Source organism: Motacilla alba, chromosome 13 (assembly GCF_015832195.1).
Source record: "Motacilla alba alba isolate MOTALB_02 chromosome 13, Motacilla_alba_V1.0_pri, whole genome shotgun sequence".
NCBI lineage: Eukaryota > Metazoa > Chordata > Aves > Passeriformes > Motacillidae > Motacilla > Motacilla alba.
This window is the reverse complement of record NC_052028.1, coordinates 16,320,207-16,343,241: the sequence shown is the minus strand read 5'-3', so window position 1 is coordinate 16,343,241 and position 23,035 is coordinate 16,320,207. Positions and strand designations below refer to the sequence as shown.

The 23,035-nt window shown below is 53.6% G+C and overlaps 1 protein-coding gene across 6 annotated transcripts in view; it reads left to right on the top strand.

The window, feature by feature from the left end:
* SH3PXD2B (SH3 and PX domains 2B) overlaps positions 1-23,035 on the top strand; it is a 63,935-nt gene that overhangs the window by 23,008 nt on the left and 17,892 nt on the right. For 4 of the 6 annotated variants that reach the window (XM_038150180.1, XM_038150181.1, XM_038150177.1 and 1 more), the window contains exons 3-6: positions 3,199-3,274; positions 10,868-10,944; positions 15,350-15,441; positions 22,608-22,633. In XM_038150180.1, the coding sequence (XP_038006108.1) occupies positions 3,199-3,274; positions 10,868-10,944; positions 15,350-15,441; positions 22,608-22,633 (271 nt within the window). Of the gene's footprint in view, positions 1-3,198; positions 3,275-10,867; positions 10,945-15,349; positions 15,442-22,607; positions 22,634-22,893; positions 22,930-23,035 lie in introns of all 6 variants that reach the window. The other 2 variants (XM_038150176.1, XM_038150178.1) reach the window with 1 other exon arrangement.

Here is a 23,035-nt window from a genome sequence, read left to right as displayed (position 1 = left end):
GGAGCTCTTCCCTGTGCTCAGGTGGAACTTCCTGGGCATCAGTTCCTGCCCATTTCTTTTGTGTCATTCAGCACATTTGGGATCTGAGCTTGCTCCTTGTTATTCCCTCTGTCTTCTGGGCTGCCGTGGGGTTTTTTTCACCCCCTGTTTGTTCAGACAGCCCTTGAGGGTGCAGGGAAAGTGCCTCCTGTAGGATCTCAGAGACTAAACCCCAGGAGCCTGTGGGCTGCTGCCACGTGTCTCTTGCCCAGACTATTGCTTGGCAGAGGCTTCCCAAACCAGCTGATTCCAGTGCTTGGAACACTTTGAGAAGTGCCTGGTTCCCAGCCTGGAGCTGTGTCCCCCATCCTGTCCCCCCTGGCAGGGCCTGTGTCCCTTTTCCACCTCACCGGTGGCCCCAGTTTGGAGCAGGACTCTGCTCCCCTGGCTGGGGGTCAGGGGGAGCAGTGCAGGGGATGTCCCCTTTGGGCTCACCTGGCTGCCTGGGGCACTCCTGCCCTCCAGGAGGAGGATGCTGGACCCTCCAGGGATGGGCTGGGAGGGTGGATGAGAGCAGCCTTGGCCCAGCCCATCCCTGCTCCACGGCAGGCTGCTGCTGCTGCTGTCCTCCTCACAAAGAGCCTCTTGTGATTCTGCCACCAGACTGGGCAGCCTTTTGTTGAACTCCTTTTTTTCCTCTTGTCCCTGCTGGCTGCTCTGCTCTGGGCAAAGGGCTGTCTGCTGGAGGCAGGGCTCGGGGCAGCTCCCTCCTGCTGCACCACAGAGGAGCAGCGTGGTCTGAGGCTGAAGCTCTGCCAACCAAGCAGAGCAAATCCCGGAATCCCGGGATGGATTGTGACCACAGAGGTCACTGGTGCCACCTCCCTGCTCCAGCAGGGCCATCCCTGAGCTCAGGGCACAGGGACAGCTCTGGAATATCCCCAGGGAGGAGATTCCATCCCCTCTCTGGTCTCTACTCACTGACCAGGGAAGTTCTTCCCTTTGTTCAGGTGGAGCTTCCTGAGCATCAGTTCCTGCCCGTTCCTCTTGTCTCATTCAACAAATCCTCTTGGTAAGGAAAAGCCCTCGCCCTGCAGCGTGGCCACCAGAGGAGCAGCACAGCCTGGCACACCTTGTTCCCTGCTGGCACTTAACTGAGCTCGGTGTTTCTGGCAGTGATCTCTCCAGGCCGTTTCCAGCTGGGAAGTGACACGTCCTGCTCGCAGGCTGGGACACCTGGGGCTGTGCCCTGCAGCAGCCACATCTCTGGGGTCACCCTGGTGCTGTACAAGCCTCTGGCACTGCCCCACAGCTCCTTTCTGGGCACAGCCCTCTGCTTGCCAGGGATCCTGCCGGGCAGGGGCATTCCCCTCTCCCCAGGATCCCCTGCAGAACTCTTAATTGCTCTCATTAGGATGTTCTCTTAGGAGTTTCCTGTTGGTGAAGCAGCTCTCTGCCAGCCTGAGGGCTGCTGGTACAAAGCTGCTTTTCCAAGGCTGCCCATGCTGGGGGTGTAATCCTGCTTTGTTTTTCCTGTATTTCCCTGTTAGTGGGCTGGGGGTGTTATCCTGCTTTGTTTTTCCTGTATTTCCCTGTTAATGGACAGCTCGGGATGGGGACAGGGAGTTCTCACAGCCTGCCTCGCTCCAGACTCACTGCCCAGACATTCCTGGCTAAGGAAAACAGCTAACTGATAAGATTAGATGGTGGTGGTGGAGATAAATGTGGATAAATGTGCCCTGTGCTGGTGTGGGAAGCTGAGCTGGGCACCCCACTGGGGTTCTGTGCCCCAGTCCCGGCTCCAGGCCCTGGGAAGCTGCAAAGGGGTCAGTAAAAAATGGGATACAGCAGCTTCCCTGTCCTAACAGACACCAAAATTCTTCAAACTGCATCCACTCCAGCCTTTTTCTTTCTCCTTCTCGGTCCCAAATACTTAAAAATAACCTTGGAAGAGGAGAAACAATAGATTAATTGTTGCTGGGGTTTTTTTTCCCCCCTCCATTTTTCTCCCTGAGCTGGCTGGGTGCGTTGCTGAGAGCAGCACTTGGCCCCTCGGTGCTCCCCTGTGGTTGTGTCTGTCTCATCTCTGCTGCCCTGTCTGCCCCTGTCCCTGGGAGCTTGGCTGGCCCCTCTGGGGCTGGGATGAGAGCAGCCCTGTCTGGGGCTGGGAGGGGAGCCCTTGGGGACTGTCCCCTGCCAACCTGCTGCCTCCCCCAGCTCTGCTGGGCCATGCCTGGGGAAGGGTGCCTGTAGTTTTTCAGGGTGGTTAGGATGAGGGAAGAGATGAGAATTTTGACTCCACGTTTCAGAAGGATTTGTTATGTTACAAATATATATTTGTATTTTCAGAAGGATTTGTTATGTTACGATATATATTATATTATGTTACGATATATATTATATTAAAAATGCTTATCTAAAACTATACTAAAAGAATTAAAGAAAAAAAAAGAATTCTCAAAAAGCGAAACAAAAATGAAATTAAATTAAATTAATAACAAAGTCTTATAACTAACCAAAGAATCTGAGCAGCTGGATCTTTGGTTAGTTACTAATTAAAAACAACTACGTGAAACTAATCATAGATCCACCTGTTGCATTCTACAACAACAGATAATCATTATATTTACATGTTGTTCCTGAGGCTTCTCAGCTTCTCAGGAGAAGAAAATCCTGACAAAAGGATTTTCATAAAATATATCTGTAACAGGTGCTCTGCCCAGAAAATCTGGCACTGGAGCCTGCAGACCATGCTCTGCTGCCTGTCCCTGTGTCCCTCCCCAGGTTTGTGGGGATGCTGCACTCTTACCCTTTTGCCATCCCTGTTCCAGAGCTGGAGCTGCTTTCCTTGGCAGGAGCAGTGTGACAGCCTGTTCAGGGCTGCAGAGGGCTGGCTGGACTTTCAGGACACTTCCTGGGCAGGTTGCCTCCAGTGCCTCCATAAATGTGAATTCTTCAGGCAGAGAGCTCCAACAGACACAGCCAGACCCATTTCAGTACCCTGGGCACCAGGGAGCTGCAGAAACCCTGGCAGACACTTCAGACCCATGTCCTGGGGAAACCGAAGGGGAGTTTGCATCTTCCTCCTCCTCCTCTTCCCAAAGGAGGGAGTGTTGGATGTCTCCGGGTGTGTTCAGTCTCCTCTCCCGGGCAGGGTGGCTTTGTGTCCTGCCAGTGAGTCCCTGCCCTTGCTCACCTCTCTCGCATTTCCTCTCCTAGATGCAGATGCTGGACAAGTTCCCCATGGAAGGAGGCCAGAAGGACCCCAAGCAAAGGATCATCCCCTTTCTGCCAGGTAGGACGGGACTGCAGCAGAGCCCGTGCTGGTTTGGCTCTGCAGGAGCTCCTTCCCGGTCTGTGGGACTGGCAGCAAGCACACACAGATTTTAGCTCTTACCTGCTGCACCATCTGAGCAACGCTGTGTTCCTGGCGGGCAGTGTGTCCTGTAAAACCTCTGGGTTTGTCAGCAGGGTGCCCCGTGGGTGTTCAACCCCCCAGGATTTCTCTGAACCTCCACAATCGTTGAGTGGAAGACCAAGAACCCCACGGGCACGGGGCTGAGGGTGGTGTGAGGCTCCCCAAAACTGCTCTCACGCTGCTTTCCCTGCCCTGTGCAGCTCCAGGGGACATCCAGAGGGGAGGAAAGAACAATGGAATTCAGGCTGACGGACAGCCTTGGTGGGGTGCTTGGGAGGGACTGCTCAAAGCCAGGATTTCTGTGCCGTGTCCAGCACCAGTGGTTTCATGCCCAGAGAACAGACGTGATAATCCTTGGCACTTTGTGGTGTGGGGATTGCTGGTGGCTGCTGCTGAGGGGGGGAAAAAGAGCCCTAATATGCCTTGGGAAAATCAGCAGCCTGTGGGGAGCCTCTTTGGCCACAGAGTTGTCTTTACCCCCACCCCCGAGCAGCTAATGAGGATATTTAGGAATGTCACGGCACCATAATCACTTCCAGGGGCTGTCAGGGCTGTTTAGTGCTGTGCTCTGCCTCCTGGCTCCTCTAGAAACATAAAGGCCTTTGTGGGCTTTGCTTTGCTCTGAGTGGTGTGGAAAAAAAAGAATATAAAATCATTTCCACCCCTTTCTGAGCGAGAGAATCTGGTCTGGGTTTCTGATTCTGGCTTGTGCTGGCATTGAAACATCAGCAAGAGCAAAGCTCACCTGGTTTTGGGGCAGCAAAGCTCACCTGGGGTTAGAACAGCAAAGCTCACCTGGGGTTAGAGCAGCAAAGCTCACCTGGGGTTAGAGCAGCAAAGCTCACCTGGTTTTGGGGCAGCAAAGCTCACCTGGGGTTACAGCAGAATTCTCTTGCTGTGCAAGTGCTCCTGCCAGCAGGGAGAGATGGAAGCCAAACTGGCAACAGGCATCACTTGGAAAAAATTGGATTTGTGCTTTGGCACTTGCAGAAAATTCCCACCAAAACGCTGCTATTTTTGGGAGGGAAGCCTGGTCGGAGCTCTGCTGCTCACACTCACCAGTGTTTGTTTCTCCTTGGTGCTGGAATAGTTTCCCTTTGCTCGGAAACATGTCACTTGGATTTCCACTGTGGGAAAAAAGGGGGTGGAAATTGCTGGAAAAGAAAGCTGGGCCAGCTCCAGGAGCCCTGTGCTTCGGGGAAGGTGTTGTTGGAGCTGGGAACTGTGGTGCCTTTGCCCTCCTGGAGCAGTCAGGAGCTGCTGGCTGTCCCTGGCTGTCCCTAGGGCAGTCAGGAGCTGGTGGCTGTCCCTGGCTGTCCCTGGGGCAGTCAGGAGCTGGTGGCTTGTCCCTGGAGCAGCTCAGTGAGCCAGAACCTCCCCAGTGACAGGGTGGGCAAGCTCTGCTTCTGGAAGAAGATTTCACCTGGGGGTGAGGAAGGCTTTTTTAATATTTGCTGGCTGCCCTGGAGCCTGATTCCTTTCTGGAGCAGTTCTTTGCCTTCCCAGCTTGGGACTGCAAGAAGTTTTGTCACAGCTGACCCCCAGCTTGGTCCCTCTCAGCCCAGGGCTGCCATCCAGGTGAGCCTGGGACTGGTTTTCTGCCCAAACATGGTTCTGTCTCCCTAGACTTGCTGGGTTTTGATTGGGTTCAGCTTCTGGGAATACTGGAGTTTGTTCCCAATCCTGTTTGGAGCATCTGAATTTCATTAGCAGGGGAGATTGGCTGCTGTGGTTTCCTGCAAGTCCTCTGCTTTCTGGGAAGCCCCTTGCAGAGCAGCACCAGTGTGGCCACTGCAGCTCTCCAGAATGCCTCCTGCAGCTCTGGCTTCCTTTGCAAACCCCCAAGCGGCCCAAGCTTGGGGTCAGCACCACCACCTGAGGAGGTGCCATGGGGTTTGTGTGTCAGGCTGGCTTCTGGGATGGGAAGGAGCTGCAGGATTGCCCCACATCCCAACACCCAGCCCACAGGAGCTCTGCTGGCTTTGGGATGGGAAAGAGTTCCAGGATTGCCCCACATTCCAACACCCAGCCCACAGCAGCTCTGCTGGTTTTGGGATGGGAAAGGGCTCCAGGATTGCCCCACATCCCAACACCTAACCCACAGCAGCTCTGCTGGTTTTGTGTTGCCTCATTTTGTGAGTGCCTGCTTTGAGGATTTGACTTTTTATGGGAAATTTCTGGGGACTTTGGCCTCTCTGAGCAGGTCTTTGATGCTGTCAGGAGGGGCTTTTGTAAGTGCAGAAGTCCTTCAGCCCACTCAGCTCTCGTGGAGCCTCAGAGCTGGGTCCTCCAAAGCAGAGCAGCTGCTCTTGAGCTTTGGGGCCGGGGTTTGTCCCTTTCTGGGTGTTGGCACCACCTCCATCCCACAGCAGAGCCTGGTGGGGCTTGGATTTTCCTGGCAGTGCTCCTGCTCTGTGCCTGAAAAGCTCTTGAGGGGAATTTGAAGTGCTTTTTGAGCTCTCTTAGCTGGCCTTGAGCCCCTGGCGGAGCTTTTTCGTGGTGCTGGAGCAGCTGTGGCAGCCCCCAGCCCGTGCCTGGCGCCAGCTGTGCCCCTGGCAGGGCTCTGGGGCAGCTGCAGAGGAGCAGAGCCCTGCTGGTGCCCAGCTGGGATGTCCCCACCAGGGTTCCAGCCTGGGACACGGCAGCGTGGAGACCCCGGGAGAGAAAGAAGGAGCAGGAAAAACAAATGAGCTCAGCTGGGGAGGGCTGTGCCAGGTCCTGCAGGAAACAGCTTTTCTGAGGAACGGGGAGCCTTCCAAGCTCCTGCAGCCCCAGGGGCCTGGAGCAGCTCCTGGCACTGCTCCTGCCTGCCTGGAAACGTGAGCCCCAGCAAGGAGGGCTTGCCTGAGGCTGAGCTCACTTGGGCTGTAAAATTGCTTTTTAGGAAGATTTAGCAGGGAAGGCCTGAGAAGGGAGCAGGAGAAAGGGGGGGTGGGGGTTTGGGGAGGTCTTTTTTAAAAGTCAAATTAACCCTTCTTTCTGCTGCCTTCCCAGCCCACCAGCCTGCTGGGTGTGGGCATCAGTGCCACCCACAAATTGGGGTTTTTTCTCCCAGAATAACTGTGAGGGTGCTTTAGCTCCCCACAAAACCTCTGTGAAGGCACTGGGGGAAAACTCATCCCTTTTCCAGCTGTGGTACCTGACTTTGCTCAGTCCTGTTGCCTCTTCCTGTGAGCTGGAGCTGAGGCCAGGGTCCTGATTGTGATTTTGTGCTCTGATGAGACGGGATCTCTGCCGTAGCAGGTTGGGAGGGCAGCCTGATGCTGAGGGCAGGACTCCTGGAAACACCATCTCCCATGCCTGATCCCCCATCCCAGGAATAGCTGGCTGCTCCAGGGGCTGGGATTAATTACGTGTACATTCAGGGCTGCCTTTTTTTCCTGAAGTGAGCTTGGAACCCGTGCTGGGGAAGGTCTGGATGTGATTTGAAAGGTGCAGAGAAGTGAATTCTTTCCGAGGCAGAGGGGGGGACTCCTTCAGGGTGAAGCAGGAGGCACAGCTGCTTTTCCACTCCTGGAAGCCCTGCCTTGGCCCACAGCTGGGCTGCCCAGGGGGATGTGTTTGGGGCTCTCAGCTTGCTGCAGATCCAGCTTTTGGCTCCACAATTTTGCTACTTAAGGTCCCTCTGCCTGGTTTTTTTGGTGTGGTTTTTTTTGTTTGTTTTGTTTTTTTGGTTTGGTTTTTTTTTGTTTTTTTGGTTTTTTTTGTTTTGTTTTTTTTTGTTTTGTGGGGGTTTTTTGGTTTTGTGTTTTTGGGTTTTTTTTTTGGTTTTTGGTTTTGTTTGTTTGGTTTTTTTGTTTTGTTTTGTTTTGTTTTAGTTTTTTTTTTTTCCCAGGTCCTTGCTCCCAGCACAACTCCAGCTCTGCCTGGAGAATTCCCCCAGGGGGGAACAATTTGCAGAGCCTTGTTTCCCTGGTTTGGCTTGTTTGGAGAGATTAACCCCTCCTGTGGCCTGCCTGCCCTGTCTCACACTGCTGGAAACCCAAATTCCTCATCAGCCTTGTCCCCAAGGTTTCCTGGCACGTCTCAGTGCCAAGGAAGGCCTGAGGCAGTGGGAACCTGGCTGCATTTTTTTCCAGCTCCCCCTTTGGGAGCTGCTCCATCAATTTTTGCTCTGGGTCAACCAGATAAAGCAAATCAGCCTTGATTACCCACAGAGGAGTTTGGTTCTTCCACTCCCGGGGAACAGATCCTTTCTGGCACCAGAGGAATTTTCATGGCCAGACAGAATCCCTTCAGAAGAGCTTCTCTTTTCCTTTGTGGGGATTAACAGGTTTTTAAAGTCCAGAAAAAGCAGGCAGCAGGTCCTGGAGACAGCCAGGGCAGCCATTGTGTGTTAGAGCCTTATCTCAGCCCTCTTTTTCCAAGATCAACTCGTTTGCCACATTCCTGGGTGATAAATGTTCGTGCTCTCTGAGCTGTGCTTGTTTGGGTACAGGACAGTGTGTTTTACAGGGTGTTTTTACAGGGTGTTTTTACCACACTTCCTGCTGGAGGGAATTCCTGGTGCCAGCAGGGATGGAGCCTCACTGCTCATTGCTCATGCATTGCATTATCTATGTAAATAAGAAAATCTCATTATTTCTGAGTGCTGGCGTTGTGACAGGAGAGAGGAGCTGGGCAGAGGAGCCTGCAGCAGCAGTGGCCTTTGCAGCTGGTGGAAAACCCCATTAGCAGCAGAGCTGCCCCCCTTCACCTGCCTTGTCCTTGGTGTTCCTCATCCTGAGGCAGGAGCAGTGCTGGGAGGGGGGAAAATGGGTTTGGGATCGTGGAGCCATGGAATGGTTTGGGTTGGAAGGGACCTTAAAGGTCACCTCATCCACCCCTGCCATGGGCAGGGCACCTCCACCATCCCAGGGTGCTCCAAGCCCTGTCCAGCCTGGCCTTGGGCACTGCCAGAGCCTGGCTGAGGATCCTTACAGCTAAAAATAGCCAAAAAGAAAGCAAAAAAAAAAGAGCTAAACAAGCACCAGGGAGAGAGTGCTGGGAATGAGGTGCTGGGAGCCATCCCCTGGAGCTGCAGCATTATTCAGGTGCTCTCTGCACCCCTCAATCTCCTGTGCTCCCCTTGTGTTTTGCTGTCTTGGGCCATGGGAAAAGCCCCCCTGGACGGAAATTCCCACTGGGATTTCTGCTGAAATTCCCAGCTAAATTCCCAGATTTAGGTCTGGGCCAAGGAAACCCTGCCCAGGGAAATGCTGCATCTCCCCGAGCCTGCAAGTTGCCCACCTCTCCCTTCAGGAGGGAAGTGGTTTCCTGCTCTCTCCTGCCTGTCGACTCGAGGGTTTCTATTGCTGGATTTGGCAGCACTGAAGAGGCTGCAATTATGTTAATTAGGCTTTTTGATTAAAGTCAGCTTTTTTTGTTAGAAAATAAACTTCCTTGTTGAAAAATACCAGATCTAGAGCAAATGGAGAGAGGAGCTGGGTTTCCTGCTGGTTCACATGCTCCATGCCTGGGCTAATTTAAGATCACTTGTGATGAATTTATTCCCCCAAACTGTATTCTTTTTATTATTACTCACTAGCATATGTTTGTTAAACATTTCAATATTCCCACACCCAGAGCTTATTATTTCAGCCATTTATAACCTACCCACCCTTCAGTGATTTCATTTTGGCAGACCTAGAACCAGAGCAGCCATGTCCTAGCACTGCCAGCAGAGCTGGTGTGATCCATTCATCTTCTCAGCAGTCATCATTCAGGCAGAGCCCTCAACAGCAAACACCCTGGGATTGCTGATGCAAAGGCAAAACTTGATCGTTCTCTTGTCAGATGGAAAATGATTGCTCAGGGCAAGGAATGGAGCTCCAGCCTGGGTGCTGGTCCCAGTCTTCCCAGACAAATCCCCTGCTCCCAGGCTATTCACCCCCAAATCAGGAGAAGATTGAATAGAGGGGGGTTTTGTTCTCGCTCTGTCACAAAGGCTGCCAGATTTGGCTCTTGCTGGCACGCTTTGAGAGGGAATGCACTGCAGAGCAGAGCATTTCCCACCATCGGTGTCCCAGCCCTGCTGCCAAGGGACAGAAATGAGGAGCAACCCTGGGCTGAGCTGCCTGACCCCCTGCCTTCCACTGCAGGGCAAGGATGGAGCTGCCTCTGAGTGGATTCAGTCCTGTTCCAAAGCATTCACTGAGCCTGGCAGGGGATTTGGCTCCTCCAGAAGGTTCTTGCTCGTGCTCTTTGCAAGCTGAAGTTGGCTTGGCTTTAGTTCATCTCTGCTTCAGAAATGCTTTGGCAGCTTGCACGAGTCACCCGTGACCCAGCTCCTGGCCAAGTCAGGGAGAGGCACGGGGGGGGTGACCCAGCCCTGGATTGCAAACTGGGATAAATCACCCAGCCCTGGGTTTCAAATTCTGATCAATGACTCAGCCCTGGATTTAAAATTGCCAGAATCATGTGACCATTTCCCTGTGTTCTGTTCTTAGTAGCATCCAGCCCCTGGCTTCAGTAATTCCAGGGAGGAAGGGACAAAGGGACAAAGCCATGGTGTGGCTCCCCAGGGGCTTTTTCCCTGCTCTCATGTGGTTTGCAAGGGTGGAGTGAGGGGAGTTTGGCTTCTGGCTTGCCCCGTGGTGACCCCTTTGATAAATGAAGGCGTTGTTGCTCTCCTCGGGTTCAGGGATGAGCTTGGAAACCCAAGCAGGCACAAAAAAGACTTTCCTGTGGTATTGGAGCTGTCAGGAGGAACCTGAGGGAACTTCATTGGCAGCCACCCCCTGGAGCTGAGTTTTCCAGGTGATGGTGTTGCAGAGCAGTGCCAGTTCCTGGAGCTTTGGGAAGCGGTCTGAAATCCTGCCAGTACCAGTTTTGATCAGGGATCTGTTTCACTGTCTGCTAATGGCTTTTGTCTCGTTAAACCAGAGAAGCTGTTCTCTGAGAGAGCAGCTTGAAGCATTTAGGACTCATTAGGCTTCAAAGGAAAGAGGCCTGTACCATAACCAGAGGGGAGGAAACCGAGTGGCAAGAGGATCCCATTAATGGAGAACAAAAATAAACCCCAGACAGGAAGGAAAATTCTATAGGTCTGACTCAGAGCTGCAGACACCGTGGCTTCCAGGAGCTGCACAGGGAAAAACCCTCTGGCTTGGCAGCTGCCCACGCTGGACCTGGACACCCTGGACAATGGGACGAGGGATGTCCTGCAGCGTTCGCCAGGGATTTTGTCCACTCCAGACTTGCACACCAGCAAACAGAGAGGTGTGCTTTGGTGGGGGCTGCTCCTCATCACAGGTGAGAGACCAGGGGGTGCAGTTTGCTGGGAGCTGTTGCCTCTTCTCTCTCCTGGGACGTCCTTGCCACTTGGACTGTGCCTGATTCTGGTGAGCTAGTCAGGCCTAGTGAGGAAATGGGCTTTGTTGGGTGCTTTTGGGAAGGAGAGGGGGTGCAGGGAAAATGTCCTGACAGAGTGATCCCAAAGAGTGCTGAGCTGACCTGCCGTTGTGTCCCTGGTGTCCTCTCGTGTTTCAGGGAAGATCCTCTTCCGCCGGAGCCACATCCGCGACGTCGCCGTCAAACGCCTGATCCCCATCGATGAGTACTGCAAGGTAAGGGGGCTGGCAGCTCACAGGATCACACAGGATCACTCATGGAATCACAGGATCACACACAGAATTCACAGGATCACACAGGATCACACACAGCATCACACACAGAATCACACGGGATCACACACAGAACCACATGGGATCACAGAATCAGACAGTATCACACAGAATCACACATGGAATCAGAGAATCACACACAGAATTCACAGAATCACTGGGTTGGAAGACACCTTCAAGATCATCCAGTCCAACCCAGCCCCAACACCTCAACTGAACCCTGGCAGCCAGTGCCACATCCAGGCTTTGTTAAACACCCCCAGGGATGGTGACTCCCCCACCTCCCCGGGCAGCCATTCCAGAACTTTATCTCCCTTTCTGTAAAAAACTTTTTCCTGCTATCCAACATGTATTTCCCTTGGTGCAGCTGGAGGCTGTGTGCTCTGGTTGTGTCAGTGCTGCCTGGAGACAGAGCCCAGCCCCAGCTGAGCACAGGCACCTTTCAGGAGCGGCAGAGAGTGATGAGGGCAGCCCTGAGTCTCCTTTTCTCCAGGCTGAGCACCCCCAGCTCCCTATCCTTGGACATCCACCCCAAAGATAATCCCAGCTTGGCCAGCTCCATCCTGATGGACTGACAGCATCCCATGGTGTGCCAGTGCTGCCCTGATGCCTTCAGAGGCTGCCTGGAGCAGAGGCTGGGCAGGGTTCCAGGAATAAAGCAGGGATTTAATAAAAACCCTTCACAGGACACACCTTGGGCAGTGCCAGAGCCCGGCCGTGGCTCCACCCCAGATGGACTCCTGGCCACGAGTTCTCACTCTTTGATCAGTTTTGGTCCATTTCCACCCTGGGCTTCAGTGTCCAATTCCAGCTCCAGGGGATGCAGTCCCACCCTCCCAGGCTGCTCCCCTCAGTTCCCTGTTGTTGGCACTTTTTGGGCTGGAAAAGGATTGTTCTGTGGGACTGAGCTGTGAGGAGAGCTTGCCCACACTTGATCTGGAGTTCAGAGTTCTGTACCAGTGCAGTGCAGAGTCTGGAAAACATGAAAGCTCAAACTGAAGGCATCAAGAGCATGGGGAGTGCTCTGATCCATCCCTTTTTTGATTAAAACCCACCCATGGTTTAGCTTTTCTCTCCTTGTGACTCATGCTGGGGGCTTGGAGGCCTGGCTTTGTGGGGGCAGAAGTGCCCAGCCCCACTCCAGTTTGCACCCTGCTGCTGGGCTCTGCCTCCCTCCTGTCCTTCTCCAGCTGCAAAGCAGAGCCAGCTCTGGAAGGGCTGGAAGGGACCTGGCTGTGTCCTCACCACAGGTTTGGAGTGAAATGCTTCCATGCAGGACTGGGTTTGAAGGACTCAGCTCCTCAGAGAGCCTTTCCTTTCCCATCTTTTGGGGAAAAGCCTCCTGTTTGATGTAGCAGGCAGCACTTGAGGCTGTAGGGTGGTGGGGTGGCTCCAGACTGGGATGCAGACTCCAGTTACTGGTTACAAAACCAGGGTAAGATGACTTGTACCTCAGAAAATTGTTGGAACAGAGAGAAGGCTGAGACAATTTGCTCCATGCTCTCGAAGAGTATAAAACTGGGCTGAAGTGTAAGGGAAATTATGATTTTAGGGCAGATTTTTTTTTTTTTTGGCAGGGGAAACAAAATACTGAAGTCCACGACGAACTATTTTCAGACAAATCCAGTGTGTCACATCTCATCATGTCAAAGATGTGCATTAGTGCTTGCAGCAGCCATGGTAGGACTGGTACCTCCAAAATCCAGCCTGAATGTTGTTGGAAATTTATGCCAAGGCTGTAAAACCCATGGGAGAAGATGGGGAAATGGTAAAATACCCAGTCCATCCCTTAGGTGAGGGAGCTGTGGCAGTGCCTCTGCGTGGTGGGGGGAGCTGTGGGGTTTGGGGCTCAGCCAGGGCCCTGGCAGGGAGGAATAACGACTCCAGGGATGGAGATGGGCTGAGAAATGCATCCTGACAGCTCTGCAGGTGGGAATCACTGCAGGCCAGGAGAGCAGACGAGGGCAGAGTGCTGGAGGTGTGGTACAAGGTGTCTCTGAGCTGTCCTGGGGGAAGCTGATGGTGCTTGGCCCCTTGTCTCCCGAGCCGCTGAGCTGTGTCAGCCAGACGCGGCCGTAAATTCCATCCTGGGGAAGAAAACATCCCTCGGTGATGAAATGCTGCAGCTGCCTCTTTCAGAGCAATGCCATTAGTGGCATAAAACATAATGAGCCCATTTGACTTAACAAGAGGAACGAAATGGCTGATGTTCTGTGACCCACTTAGGGAGCTGAGCTCTCCTGCTCCCGTTAATGCATCACCCAGGAGCTCCCGGCTCTCCCTCCTGGCCTCGAGCTGCTGCTGCTGCCTACCCGGAAAGCAGCTGAGCTGAGGAGGCTGTGGCACTGACCAGGGGCTGCAGAGATGGAAAATGGGCAAGGGGATGGCAGGAGGAAGCTGTGTGAGGAAGTTTTGCTTTATTGCCATCTCCTCTGGGGGAAGTTGGGCGTCTTCGTTCTCTGGGAGAGCCCTGCAAGAGGATGGGTGAGGTGTGGGGTGGAAGCAGGGAAGAGGAGCAAGGGAGGGAACCACTGCTTTCACGGGGCACTGCTCCTGCTGAAGGGCTCTGTTCCTGCTCCTGTTGTACTGAAAAACGTGGCAGTTTAAGGTAAAGTGCAGGAAAAGCAGCAAAGGAATCAGAGCAAACTGGTAAGAGCAATGAGCTGCTAAATGAGACTTCAGACAACCGTGGGATTGGCAAGGAGAGGGAGCAGAGGCCAGAAATGTCTTCCCATTTTTCCAGTTTGTTCTCTTTGGTCTTTCTCGTGGTGTGGGATCTGCCTTTCTCCTGTCTGTGTGATTTTGGGAAAGTGTCAGAGGGGGGTTGGTGGAGGAGTGGTGGTGCTCTACCCCAAAAGAGACTGGGCGGCCCACTGAGAAAACTGCTGCCCTGAGAAAGGCAAGGACACCCTTTCTCACTGCCTGCAAAGTGGATTTTAATCCAACAAGGCTCCTCTGTCTTTGGTCCTTTCTCCTCAGGCCTGCAGCAAGGATGGGAAAGGTGACTCTGCTGTGGCTCCAGCACCAGAGCTGTGTCCTGCTGGCAGGGCCAGAGGTGGGACAGACATCAGGCTGCTTGTGCCTCTGTTCCTGATGCAGTGGCCAGCAGGACAGCAGGGTGGCCTGCTTGGCTCAGCAGTGTCAGCTCTAGGTGGGCTTCCTTCCAAACGTGCTGGGAGATGAGCTGTGGGCCTCGTGTCTCCTCCTTCCAGCACAGGGAATCCAGCTCCGGGATCATCCCCTCCTTTCAGAGGGCACACTGCCTTCTCCAGGCCACGAAATCCCAGGGATTTTGGCAAGGGGAACTCACTTAGATCATGGGATGCTGGAGCTGGGGAGTGGTACCACATGGGAATGGCATCCATGCAAAACCTGATATTTAAATAGCTCTTCCCTGGGCCCAAAAGCCACGGAGGGAGTGGTTTTCTCTCTGCTGTGTCTCACATGATCCTGTTCAGTCTGGCCCATGATTAGTGGTCTGACAGTCTGCTGTGCTGGCACTGAGGGACTGGGGAAGGGCTTTGGGGGCCAGCAAGGAGCCACATCTGATCTCTGTGGTCACCCTGAGGCTCTGCAGCTGTGGTTTTGTCTCCAGGAGAGAAATGAGGGGAGGTTTGCTTTGCCCACGCTGCTGTCACGGGGCTGCTGGGACAGCAAGCAGAGGGGAGGGGGAATTGTACAGAAAACTGGTTATAAATCTGCTGCAGGCCAGGCTGCAGCTCTGCTCCCTGATTTTAAATACTCCCTTTTTCCACTGCCCTCCCAGCCAGGCACTCTCACCCTGCAGGTCCCACTCTTGAAGCTTTTTTTTACAATAGGTTCCTTGAAGGGAAAGAAGCAGAGGGAATTTTACATCTCCTGCCATTCCACAGCAGCAGAGCAGCCTCCCAGCCCTGGGGTCTGTGCTTTTGCCTCCCTTGCTTCTCTCCCTGCCCCTTCCCAAGCTGCCATTGCCCGGGGGGGCATTTTTTAGGCTGTGCTGGGGTGGCACTGAGAGTCTGCCACGTGTAAAGTGCCCAGCCTTTCCCAAGGATGGCTGCTCCAGGCTGGCAAACTGGGCTGGGAGGCTGCATGGACACCCTGGGGCTCTCAGCCTCTGGCACAACATCTGCCCAAAAGGCTGGAGCTGGCTCAGCTGGGCCTGGGCAGTCTCTCCTTACTCTGCTTTAGTCTTGACTGCAGCAGGGTGGGCTGGTGGGTGGAAGAGGGGCTCTCTGGGTGTGCTGTGGTTCTCTCCAGCCTTTGCTGGGAACCCCCTCGTGTCCCTGCACTCCCAGGAGTCCTCCCTGGGCTCCTTGCACAGTTTGGATGCTGCCAGCAGCCGTGTGTGTGTGTGTTTGCTCCCCAGGCTCTGATCCAGCTGCCCCCCTACATCTCCCAGTGCGAGGAGGTGCTGCAGTTCTTCGAGACACGGCCCGACGACCTGACCCCCCCCAAAGAGTGAGCTGGGGGGAGACACGCTGGGAGGGGGGAGACACGCTGGGAGGGTGGGGAGATGAGCTGGGAGGGTGGGGAGATGAGCTGGGAGGGTGAGACACAAACTGGGATGGTGAGAGACAAACTGGGATGGTGGGGAGACCAACTGGGATGGTGGTGAGACACAAACTGGGATGTGATGAGACACAAACTGGGATGGTGAGACACAAACTGGGATGGTGGTGAGACAAACTGGGATGTGATGAGACACAAACTGGGATGTGATGAGACCAACTGGGATGGTGGGGAGACAAACTGGGATGGTGAGACACAAACTGGGATGGTGAGACACAAACTGGGATGGTGGTGAGACCAACTGGGATGATGAGACACAAACTGCCTTGGGCTTGCTGATATCCAGGGCTCTGGTGTTCATGAGCAATTCCCTTGCGAGTGACAGATCTGGGGTTTGGAGACTTTGGTGGAGAGGTGTGCAGCTCAGTGTGGACACCTTTCTCCAGTGGGGCAGTGGAAACACTTCTCTGGTACCCCATGAAGTGTTGGTCTCTCCCTGAGCCTCTTTCTACTTGCAAATACCACTCTCAGGAGCATGATCAGCCTGAAGAGCCTCACTTCACACATTTGCACCAGCCTCTGCCTCGTTGGAAGGGCATTTTCCCTCCCCATATCCACGAGCCCCATCCATAGCAACACTCCAGAGCCTCTCCATGCAAACCCAGCAAGGTCTGCAGGGAACCTTGCGTGCCTTACACAACTCAGTGTGCTTCTGAGTCTTGTGACTGTGAGCTGCTCTGGCCAGGAGCCACCCATCTCCTGCTGATCACGAGCAGCATCAATCTGAGCAGCTGCCTCCATGCCCTCCTCTGCTGCTCTCCCTTTCCCTGCTGCATGTGACACGGTCCTGAGCACTGGAGGAGGCTGATTGATTGCGAGGGGAAAGGCAATAAATTGATTTGACACCATTCTCTATTGGAAGGGTGTGGAGGTAGATAAAATTATTTTGTTTTTCTCCCCTGAGCAGCAGCTGAGCCTGTCAGGTCTCCAGCTCAGTACGGTGCTTGTGCGGACTACATCTTCTCCCTGGGTTTTTTGATTATTGTCATTCATTCTGTTAATTCCCCCTTCCCCCATCCCTGCTTTCCTCCTTTGGCTCCTGTTTCTGTTGGCTTGGCCTGTCATCATTTCTGCTGCAGCTCGTGGTCACTGATGAGATTGGTCTGAGAGCCCCAGAGCCCATTAACTAATTGCTTGCTGTCTCTGATGCTCTCGTCTGTCCTGCCCAGCTATTGCTCAGCACTTCACCTGCTGCTCCCTGGGTCATCCCTCAGGGGAGGTCATCCCTCAGGGAAGGTCATCCCTCAAGAAGGTCATCCCTCAGGGAAGGCTCAGCTCAAGGACAAGCAAGGGACACCAGGACAAGATGAGCTTGCAAGGACATCAGAGGGGCGGTGTTATGGGGTGGGGCTGTTTAGGGATGTGGAGAAGTGTCTGTGCAGGGATCTTTGAGCCCTGCATGAGGGAGAGGAGCTGCTCTGCAGTAGGAGTCAGGTCTTGGAGCCGCCTGCAGTGAGGGGCCTGCAGCCCTGGGGGATGGAAGGGCAGCTTCAGCCTCACACCTGCTCTCCTCACCTTTATTTTGTGTTTTAGGCTGAGCCAGAAATGAGGCAGGGTGGGCACTGTGGCCAGAGAATCAGGTATGGGGGGAGGCCTTTGGGTGCTGAGTGGGGCAGCCCTGTGAGCTGCTGTGCTGGCAGCTGGAGCTCCCAGCCCTCTGTCCTTGCAGCCATCAGTGCCAGTCCTGTCACCTCCCTGCTTTGGGTCTGAGAGACAAGGGACTGCCTGGAGCCCAATCCCAAACATGTTATAGTGGTGGGACAATCCACAGGGTCCTGGGTGCAGAATTCTGTGCATTTGTGAGTTTTGACCACTGCAGGGTGAGCGGGTGATGCTGAATCCAGTGGTGGTTGTGCTGCTTCTCTTTCTCCCCCTCTCCATGGGGAATGTGCTGCTTCCCTGCCTGCCCCTCTCCATGGGGAATGTGCTGCTTTCCCCCTGCCCCTCTCCAGGAGCAGATCCAAGCCTGCAGCACACAGAGGGATGCAGTGGGTGCCCCTTGTCCCTTTGCCTCCAGCAGCCAAACCCTACAGCATCTCAAGGACATCCCCGTTGTGTCCCCCATCCCATTCCACATGCCAGAGGGGTATTTATTAGCTACAATTCAAAATGCTAATTAATCCAAGTCCTTGACTCTCTCCTCTGGAGGGACTGGGAGCCCATTCCCAAGGCCTGGAGTGCTGCCAGCTCAGCACTCAGGAGATGGGAGCTGTGATGGACGGCTGGGCTGGATCAGACGTGATGGCGTGTCTGGGGCTGGGCCGGACGTCATCCTTCATCCAGCACAGAAATACTCTGCTCTGGGAATCTGAAAGGGAGCCAGGCCATGAACAGAGTGGGGGAGAGGAAAAAAAAAAAGGGAAAAAAATTGAAAGGAAAAGATTTTTATGCTGGGTGGCTGAAAGGTGGGAATGAGGAAGGGGAAAGGACTGGTCAGCCACTCTCAGAGGAGCTTTCCTGCTCCCTGTCCCTTCCCTTGGCTTCCCTGGCTGACACCTCTGCTCAGGTGGCAGCTGGTGGCAGTGAAGGGGACTGTGAGTGCTCTTGGATCCACCCTGTGCTTGTTCTGTCTGGGGGCAGGTGAGGCTGTACCCAGCTCACAGCACCCCAGGATGTCAAACCCTGCCCGGGGCCACAGCTGGCTGCAGTCCTTGGAGCTCTGATTGAACTGCAGCTCATGGAATCATGATTTTACTGCAGCTCATGGGGTTCTGCTTTAACTGCAGCTCATGCAATTCTGCTTTAGCTGCAGCCCTTGGAATTCTGATTTAACTACAATCATGGAATTCTGGTTTAACTACAAGTCATGGAATTCTGGTTTAACTACAAGTCATGGAATTCTGGTTTAACTGCAGTTTGTGGAATTCTGGTTTAACTGCAGTTCATGGAGCTCTGGTTTAACTGCAGCTCTTGGAGCTCTGGTTTAATTGCAGTTCATGGAGCTCTGGTTTAACTGCAAGTCATGGAATTCTGATTTAACTACAAGTCATGGAATTCTGGTTTAACTGCAGTCTGTGGAATTCTGATTTAACTGCAGTTTTTAGAGCTCTGGTTTAACTGTAAGTCATGGAATTCTGGTTTAACTGCAGTTTTTGAAGCTCTGGTTTAACTGCAGTTTGTGGAGCTCTGGTTTAACTGTAAGTAATGGAATTCTGATTTAACTGTAGCTTTTGGAGCTCTGGTTTAACTGCAGTTTGTGGAGCTCTGGTTTAACTGCAAAGGGTGAATTCAGTCCTTGGTTCTGGCAGTGTTTGGGAATGGAAAGAGAAGGTTGGACAGCCCAAGCATTTCTCTCCAGGCCCCTGTGGTGTTGTTTCCCCAGAGCTGGAGCTCTCCCTGGGCTCTCCTGCTTTTCCTGCTCCCTTCAGCAGCCCTGTGCTGCACAACACCAGCAGTCCTCAACCCTTCCCAACCTTCCCCCTGCTCTGCGAGCCCCAGCCTGTCCCAGGGAGAGGAAAAGGGTCAAACTCTGACTCTATTTCTCTGCTCCCAGCTGGGCAGGGTGGCACAGCCAGGAGTGGAGTTGAGACAGGAGTCTCCAGCATTTTGTGGGTGGAGGAGGGAGGTGAAGCCCTCCCTCCATCCCCTCTTCCCCCCAAATTTTCCTGTATCCTGGAGAGACCGCATCAAACAGGAGAGCAGAGGGAGGTGGCAGGGTTTCCACTGTGACAACTGGTGGCTTTTGTGATGTGGATCCCTGTCCAGCAAGCTCTGGACTGGAATTACCCCACTGCTTCCAGCTCGTAGGGCTGCCCAGTGTGGGGCAGAAAGAGGCTGAATCCAGAGGAATTTGTGAAGAGCAGTGAGGGAAGGAGGGGAAGAGAAATGGTTATGGAAAAAAGAAACCTCTGGAAAGTTAGCAATCTGGGGGATGTGGGATTTTTCTCCTCACTGTTGGATGGAAGCCCTGCAGCTTCAAAGAACAGAAGTCATCAAATTCCTGCTCCCCACGTCTCTCAGCAGGTCTGACCAGCACAGGATGCTGAGGTGGGAGGTTGCTGTGTGCCCCCCTCAGCTCCCACCCAGCCCTCTGCAGCTCCGAGCTGTGTTTAACCACAGCAGAGGTGCTGGAATAAGGCTGGGGGAGTCTGAGGGGCTGGGCACGGAGCCACTGCTGAGTCAGGGCATTCAGCTGCTCTCTCCTCCAGCTCAGTTTCAGCTCTGGGGCATGAGGGAGCCCAGGTTAACTCTGTAGAGAAGCAAGGCCCTAATAGTTACTAATAAATTATTAATATTAATGATTAACTAGTTATTAATCTTACCAAGCAGTCATTTATTCACTGCCCACAGTTGCAGGTGGGGTGTGGTGGGGAAGGGGCTGTCGTGGTGCTGCTCCCACCCCTGGCCATGAGAAAACTTTTCAATGAAAAGCCTTCAATTCAATTCAATTCAGTTCAATTCAGTTCAACTCAATTCAAAGCACTGGGTTTTTTGGGGAGCTGAGCAGCCCATCATGTATAAAACACTTATAAAAGTTGTTGCTTTGAACTTTGTCCCTGCTCTAGGATGCAGGGGCTGCAGGAAGCCACTCCAGGAGCTTTTGCTGCTGGACCAGAGACCCATGAGTTGGTTTGGATAGAGATTCTTGTTGGCTTGTGGCTCTGGGGTCGTGTCCTGCTCTCCAGACAGATCACAGCTTGTACACAAAGTTGTTTGTTTTGCATTTCTGCTGATCCCCACGTGCACATTCACCAGGAGCTCAGGCTGGATCCCAGCTCCAAAACAGCCTCCTCCTTCCCTTTCTGCTGAGAGCTGGCTGTCCTGGATGACAGCAGACAGAAAAACCAGGTTTCTGCAGAGCCCTGCTTTGTGCCAGCTCCCTGGACAGAGCCCTGGCTTTTCTGAGCCCCCAGGGCAGGTTCTGAGCCTGAGGGCTCAGCTTGGCCAGCTCTGCAGTGGCCCTGGAGTGTGGGGACAGGGGCTCCTTTCAGTGCTGCTGGAGCATTTGCTAAACATCACTTCTCCCAAACAAGGGCTCTCTTGTATCCCGTTCCTCACCTGCGTAAATCTCCAAACATCTCTGAGCTTGCTGAATGCTTAGGAGATGGAGCTCCTCCTGACAGCTATTTTGGTGGCATTACTGTGTTACAGCAGGACTTTTTTTTTTACAACAGAGGTTTGTTTTTTTTTTTTATATGAGGGAGATGTTTTCTTGGAATGCTGACCTCAGATCCGTCCTGTTTGATGTGGCTCCTGTGTGGGCTTGCAGCAGCTGCAGTTGTTTTCCTTGTGCTGGTGCTCCAGTCCTTCACCTATTCCAGGAGCTGGCTGTGGCAGAAGGGCCAGTGCCAGAGTCCCCAAAGCCACATTTGGGGGCACTTTTCTCCTGTGAGTCCTGCTGCAAGGTGGGTTTTTCTGTGTGACAACCTCAGGGTCACCTCCCTGCAGCTCTGGGACCTGCCTGGCCCAGCAGCCACCAAATGTGCCTTAGGAAAGAGTTTATAAACCCAAACCAGCTTGTAACAACTCTTCTTTAGACCTGGCTTTACAATTAATGGCTTTTAATTAATATTTCTTGCCTGAATTATGACCCTGTAAGTCCATGAAGAATTTCAGTGTCCCCAGCATCCTGCAGTGAGTAGTTTAACAGTTGCCTTACAGGTTGTTGAAAAGCAGCCTATTTGTATTTGTTTTTAATTTATTTTTAAAGTCTGCTCACTTTGCTCAACCTCTGTGCTCCCCATCTCACTCCTTCCCACCCCTGGATCCTCAGGGATCTCCTAGAGGAGATGCTTGAGAAACCTGACTCTTTTCCTTAAAAAAAACCATGGCATGTGGATTATTGAATGTGCTGAGAGTTCTCCATGTGTCAGAGTTTCCTTTCAGGGGATTATGAGGTTCTTGAAGGACACTGAGCTGAGCCCACTGAGGCTGTGGTGTTGGCTCAGAGCTTTAAGTGAGGCTGCAGTCACACAGCAACCCTTGCCTTCAGCGTGCTGGGCAGCAGCTGGAGAAGCATTCCTGGTGTTTTCCACCTCTGTGGGGCTGGTTGGTGTCCCCCTGTCCCAGCTGGGCATTGGTGCTTGGTAACTGTGCCGTGGCTGCTGTGGGGCTGGAGCTAAATGAGATTTACAGTGGAAGGCAGGGTGGTTTTTCCTTCCCTCCTGCTGGAGCCATGAGTTTCCAGGGAGCTGTGCACGTGAGCTCTGCTCTGCCCTTCTCTGCTCCACGGGGATCTGAGGAGGAGGAGGAGATGCTGCCAGGAGTTTATTGCTGTTTCCTGTCTTGTCTGAGCTCCTGTCCCCTCTGAGGTGCTTGGGCCAGGCCTGCTGCTCTTCAGACCTGCAGCTCTTTGTGTCCCTGCCAGGAACATCGCAGCAGCAAAGTGGAATTGCAGCTCCTTCCTTGCCCCCTCGCTCCGAGGGAGCAGCCAGGGAAGGGGAGCAGGGGATGAGTTACAGTGATGGGTTTAGCAGAAGGCAGGGCAGAAACTCCAGTTATTCCCAGCAGCACCAGGGTGCCATTCCCACCTGCTGATCTCCAGCCTGCTCCTCTGGCCTTGCTTTGCCTCCCTTCCCTGTGGTACCTCTGAACTGGGGCAGTTTTAATGGGGATTATTAATTAACTGTGATTTAGCTCTGCCACGCCGCCTCTGTTGAGAATTCTTTGGGATGCTCTGTCCCAGATTCCCCTGTTGCTCTCTGGGATGTGGTGTTCAGGTGTCTGCACGGTCTGTGGTCTCTGAACTCAACAGGCTCCAGTTTCTGTAACAATGTCCTGTTTGTCTCTGCTCCATCCTGGCTGCATTTCATTTCATTTTATTGACGCTTCCATGGATGAGGGCCTGAGGTGGTACCAAGAGCCTCGTGGAAGCTGTAAGGCCAGGCCAGCAGCCAAGCTCACCCTGGCAAGGACAAAACATTAGATTAGGAAGTGAAAGGAGGGGGGCAGGGGCTGTTTGCAGGTGGGTGATGTCCATGGAGACAATGGCTGGTTGAGGAGGGTCAGTGGCCCCGCCAGAGCCAGCACTGTGTGCCCTCCTGGGTGGCTTTGTCACTCGGCCAACACCCCAACTGTCCCCTCGCTCCGCTGACACTCTTCCTTCTCTTTTTCAGGGAGCCCATTGGAAAGAAGAGGTCTGGTAAGGACTCCTTTCCTCTCTGCTGGTTACACCAACTCCTCCTCCCACCCCCAGGCCAGCTCTCCTGCTGTGGGGCGAGGTCCCAGCCCCACGGCCCCCATCCCATGTCCCCTGAGCCTCTGTGCTGCTCCCCACGGTGGCTCAGATGCCCGCAGCTCTCAGCACTGCCCTGGAGGTGCTGTAAGCCCTGCTGGACCCCCCAGCCTATCCATCCCCTCCCTGCCTCATGCCTTGTCTCCCCTCCTTTTGTTCCTCATCAGGGATTATCCAGAGAACGGCCTCTTTCCTGCAGAGAGGTACTAACAGCTGCTCCTGCCCTTGCTCTGCTCTGCCTTTCTGGGGGACCCCTGCTCAGCTGGGGGGGGGCAAGAAGCTTGTCACCCTTGCCAGAAGCTGTCACGT